Raw genomic sequence first — 6,000 nt, 5'->3', positions numbered from 1 at the left:
AATGTTACTTATGTCATATAAGACTCCGATCCAACATTACTATATATTATCAATGATCTTATATATAAAAAACAAATACTTAATTTATTAAGATTAATAAAAATATTCAAATTAATTATTTTTAATTAATATTATCATAAATTTAAATTTTATTTTAAAAAAACTCATAAAATTGATTAGTTTAAGTTGTGGTTAGACATCATTACCAATTCAATGGTGCTGGAGCTCTTTGTCCTTTAGATAAAATTCGAAAGTTTAATCGTAAAATGCAGCCAACAGAACTTATTCTCATACTTACATCAAACTATTCTAACAAGCATAATTACAAGAACGAAGCAAGGTACAGTTCCTCTTATAACAATAGAGTAGGACAGGAGGATAAATTATCTACTTATTTGGCATTAAAGTGAACATCGGTAAATTTGACTTTGCAGCACCTTGATTACACGTTCTTCATTTGTCTCTAAATCTGAAACCATACATTAGTACCTACATGTCTTGCTTTGGCTTCCGGCTCAATTTGGAGTAATGGCCACCCATTAGCTGCAAAATCTCCTCCCACAAACTTTCTGACGGATCTGATAAAGCCCCACAAAGCAAACTTGAGCTACATGCAGCTACATACCAATAATCTGACTCAATCTCATCTCTCAACTGATCCAGTTGCCATCCGGCATAACCAACAAAGAATCTGAAGTCATGAGGCTTGAGAATCCCCTTCTTCACAAGCCCTGCAGCATCATCCAAACTGTTTCGAGATCCAAAACATAGCCCAGGGATTACCTCTTCAAATCCTGGAAGCTTCATCTTCTCCTCTGTTTTCAACAAAACCATGCTTGCCTCAAGAGGTCCGCCGAAATGCAGAGAACAATCAGAGAAGGTAGTTAATAGATCATGATTTGTAGGTTTCAAGTGTTTGATCTTTTTGTGAAGAGGACGGTTGATGACAATTCCAAAAGGCCCTCCTTGATGATGTCTAGTTCCAGATCTGAGAAGGAGAATAACAGTTCTTTCAAAGGTGCGAATGCCATCAAGCTTTTCGGTAGCCACAAGTACGCAACCAGCCTCAGGTACTGGAATAGGATGAGCCCACTGTGTTCCAAGAGGTTTGGAATTGGGCAATGTTCCACCTTGATTGTGCATGTCAGCATCTGATATTTCTTTCTGTAAATGAAGTGAAGAAAACTCGGTTAATGAAAATATAATGTTTCAGTAAATTACTGTATTGCTTAGATATGCACAATCATAAATGAATGCCTCCACATCAATAATTAGAAGTATTACAAGTATCAAAAAGTCACAGAATACAGAAAGTGCAATACTAATAAAAGGAAATTAATCAACCCTGTAGGGCTTAAAACCTGGTCACCAATATAAATCATTAAACAGGTTAACAGAACAGGTGTAGGCAAGTTGTCTGACTCAATCAAGTGTCCTAGATTGATGACAAATCCATCAAGAGGAGACGATTCTCCAACTATCAAGCATGCTTATATGACTGTAACAAAGCACAGGAATTACTCTAATAGATGTTTTAAAACTTATTTCAAGATTCATGAAGTTGACCCCTTCTACTTAAAATGACATGCAAGAGCTACAGAGCAATTAAGAGAAGATGACAGATATAGATCCCATTTAGGAATGAAAGCATCACCAGCTCATCTCTATATAGCTTTGCCCTGAACTCGCGCCAATCCAGATTAGTATGGTGGCATTTCTCAGAGTTGTTTTCTGATTTGTTGCCATCAGAAGAATTGTTCCCTCTAGTACCATCTCCTTCGGGAATGGACCGTTCTTCATTGCCTGTAATGATCAATATACCCATATAAAAAAGGAACTCATGTAAAATTATATTATTATCAAGAGAAAACAATAAAATGAAAAGGAATAATATGATTTTCATTATAATGTCAATACTTATCTGAGTTATCAATCCAAAATCTCATCCTTTTTGTCTATGATATATTTCTACCAAGTTGTCTCCAAAAACTCTATACTCAAGAAGCATCAAGAACAGTACAATAAAAGACCCACTAGTTTTCACCAGACAGAATTACTAAGCCTATCTCATAGAAAAGCTAGACAATGGCTCTTTAGGTGTAATTTATATCATGTCAGAAAAATAAAAATCCACATGAAGAGAGAGTGAACAATGACAATCAACATATGTCGTCTAAATCATATAAATAACAGATAACACAACCTTAAATAGTGGAATGATGTACCTGTTCTTAATTCTAAAAAAGTTTCCAAATTCTGGCTATTCAAGCATGTGTGCAAACTTAAATTTGCATTTTATACATAAAAAATAACAGGTTCCTCAACAATATAGAGGCCATCAAGAATAGGCAACTAGATCTTTTAGATGCCATAAGGCAGAAAACATCAAAGAAACTATGTATCCCTATCTTCATGCATTAGTTGTAAAAAAACACCCATTTCTACAGTTCTGATGCATAAGGTAGAGTGATCTAAAATTTAATCATGTAAAGGAGTAAACTAAAAAATTAAGGAAAGCATTGTTCAATGCTGTGAGATAGGTGATGTATGGCTGATTAGTGGATAACAGAAAAGTATGTCTATCAAATCAAATAATTTAAACAAGCAAGGGAACTGTTGATTATACAGGAAACCCCCCCAATCTGTACGTGAGTAAACAGCTTCATTTTAATAGAAATTATTACTTTGACCTGAAATTGCTAATGTAGAATGAAGGTCCAAGTTAAAATATTATCGCAGCAAGGAGAGGGAAGCAATAAATAATATTACTTCCTTTCGTGACAAATATTGTAAGAAAAATAAATAACACCAACCAATTTGATAACAAAAACATTTGGCCTCACTTCTACCCTTCCCAAACAGAAAGAAGAGAAAGCAAATTTAGAGAAACAAAATATATCCTAGGTCCCTAAGAAAGAAAGTAGCATAAGAATGTGTAAAGATTTTTATACTGTCAACCAATTAGAAATCATCATGGGTATGACTTTTAAAGTGGTAATTACAAAAGTCAACAATCTTACCATACATGACAATCTATGATAGGATGATAGTATAAAAATCATTTACATAGCCAGCGTATTAAATCCAGTAGCACACATAGCACTAAGTTAAGAAACTATCACATTTAGAACTCCATACTGTCCATACTTCAGAAATGCCTCATATGAAAGAGGTAATTTTATCACCCAAACATGTCCACCTACAAACAAATGTAAATCACTGATTATTTTAATGTAGTTATCATGAAATGTTTTCTCACATTACAAATATGTATCAAGTTTGTAAGAAAGAACACAAGATTTAAGTGACGCGATTGCAAAACTATTCACTTGTAGTACATATTATAAAAGCATAATATAACACCCAAGTTGGCAATTTTAAAACTGATCATTTTTTTTATTTGTTAAAGATTGAAAGAGATTTCAGAAAAACAGAGTTGACAAAATGGAAAGTGAACAATGAACTATTAAATCCTAATGATAAAGCTATGTTTAGAATTCAATTATGATCTGTAGAAGGGAAGCACAGTAATAAGCTAGATTCAATGAATTTCCAGGTCAAAGGGAGGGATGAAAAGCGGAACGGACAAAGATCCCCAAATAAATAACTGGGAACTTGGGCAGCCAAGGTAAAGTTATTATTAGTAAGAAAGGAGGGATTACATGGAATTACTTGGGGTTGAGCTGGAGAAAATCAAATTAAGGAAAGGAGACCAAATATTTTATTTTTAAATTAAGAGTTATATAAAAATAAACATACAGTTAACGCATTAGTTTATTAAAAAAAAAGAAGCAAATTTGGCAAACCTTTCCTTCTCCTCGAAACCCTAACACCCAAAGAAAACCTAATGCAAATCACATGCATGTCATGTACCGTTTCTTTAATGTAATTGTGATCGCAGACAGACAAATAAGACGAGTGAAAGAAAGTTCCAAGGCCAAAACAAGCAGTTATTGATTATTTAAATGGAAATCTGAAATGAAAGGAAATTACAGACCAGAAGAAGAGGAGTTGCCATGATTCTTCTTCCCCGTGGCGCTGACAACAAATGGGCGATACCCAACTTTAGAGTAAGGCTTTCTCCTCGAAACAGTGATCTCAAACACTCTGGTCCTTCCCAAATGGGAGGAAATGGGTCTGTGGCAAAACGAATTTGTGTGGAAAAGGTTCTTCGCATGAACAGCACACAGATCCATTCTGACTTTTTTGCTTCCTTTGATTGATTGATTTTATCGTTTCTGGAACAGAACAGCTAAGCTAAGAAGCGAGAAGATTTTTAGCGTAAAAGAATGATAGATAGAAGGATAGAAAAGGAAAATAATTTTAGAAGAAGAAGATAGTGAGTGGAGCAACAACAGAAGGCGATCACAAAGGGAGAAGGAAGAAAGACACTACGATTATGAAAACGACGCTTTGGAAAGAAAGAGAGAGAATATGCTTATTTTAACCAAATTGTGTGGAGCCTGGAAAAGACTATACAGCACTCGCGCACGTTAGCCAAAACTTACTGTGTGATCTAAAACTGCGCTGGCGGCTTAAAGATAAGTAATCTCTCTTGTTGCTTGCCAATAACAAATTTAATCTGATGGGTTCTAAATTAAACTTTTTATTCTAAAAAAATAATAAATAAATTACTCATAAATCCATCCATTAAATAAATAAATATAAATAATTTAAACATAATATCATAATCACAAAAAATATTACATTACATTATATTATCACAAATACTCTTTGAATGTTATCATCACAAGTTAAATAAATATAGAACAAGTAACAAATAACATAACTTTCATACAACTCTTTTCAAATTCAAACATTCTTTGTCACTTGTTTTTAGTATCGGGTTGACCTATTTTGACAGTTCTAGTTTTTACAAGGTGAAGTTCGAGCTTTTACAAGATCAAGAAAATGTGATTAGGAGAGGTCTTTGGATAATCATTGATCACTACCTTATTGTTTAAAATTGAGTTTCTAACTTTGTGTCTCTGAAATTTAAAATAGAAACTAAGTTGGTTTGGTTGCAATATCCCAGTTTAGGTATGAAGGAAAGCTTAGTATTAGCATTGACGACAATAATTCATAGACTAGTTAAGATGGGACATTAGGATTGTTGATGTATCGAGAGACAACTTTATAATAGTTTGTGTTAAGATAGACCTACATTATCCAATAGTGGGAAGAGTTTGATTCAGTGGTTCCATGTAGATAAGAAGGGACTTCACCTTATATGAAATAGGTGATGTTTGTATGGACATACTTAAATAAATGAAATACACTAAAAGGGAGTTTGAATAATGTGTTAATGAGAACTTATTTTTTTTTATAAAAAAAATGATGAAGTATAAGTTTAGATAATGAGTTTGTAAAGATGTTTTCCAATGATGTATATACATAAGAAAGTTTTTCCAAAAACAAGATTTTCAAAAGCTTGTCTGTCCAAATATGTTTATGTAAGAAAACAATGAAAAACACACAAGAACATAAGCAAGAACACTTGTTTTTATACCAATTCACCTAATCTTGAATTGCGTCTAGTTCTTTTTCAACTTTAGAAAGGTACAACTAATCAATAATTTGTTATAACAAGTATGTTATCATTGTCACTTTTGGTTATAATAAGTATTCTCTACCCCCTCTCTCTCCGAGATTGTTAAAAATCTAAACATTCTTTGTTCACTAAGTCATTCTTGACTTTTCAACTAACAAAGTTTAAAAATTTTCATAGAAATTTACTCACAAAAAAATAAGCAATTACAACATGAATACAAATTTTTTTGCTAAGCAAATGATCAAACTTTAACACTCAAAGATAATCGTTCAAAGAAGATGTTAGTAATATTTGACAAGTGAACAAAATCACACAAGTAGTATAAAATGGAAAGTTCAAGTATCATTTTTCCAAAGTATTCACATGATATCAAACACTTATTCACAATTTGTCAACTAAGATTAATGAATAAAGAATTAAGTTTTTAAAGATAGTTTGATTAAAACTAA

The 6,000-nt window shown here is 32.6% G+C and overlaps 1 protein-coding gene across 1 annotated transcript; it reads right to left on the bottom strand.

Annotated features, from left to right (window-relative positions):
• Positions 1-202: 202 nt before the first annotated feature.
• On the bottom strand, positions 203-4,345 carry LOC100783151 (UPF0301 protein Cag_1601-like). The gene is given in 3 exon segments (NM_001252954.2): positions 203-1,164; positions 1,655-1,803; positions 3,998-4,345. Coding segments are annotated over 3 exon segments (1,023 nt in total). The 5' UTR covers positions 4,197-4,345; the 3' UTR covers positions 203-489.
• Between the last annotated feature and the right edge of the window lie 1,655 nt (positions 4,346-6,000).

Source organism: Glycine max, chromosome 4, assembly GCF_000004515.6.
Source record: "Glycine max cultivar Williams 82 chromosome 4, Glycine_max_v4.0, whole genome shotgun sequence".
Lineage (NCBI taxonomy): Eukaryota > Viridiplantae > Streptophyta > Magnoliopsida > Fabales > Fabaceae > Glycine > Glycine max.
Note: the sequence above shows the minus strand (reverse complement) of the source record. Positions and strands in the feature narration are given on the sequence as shown.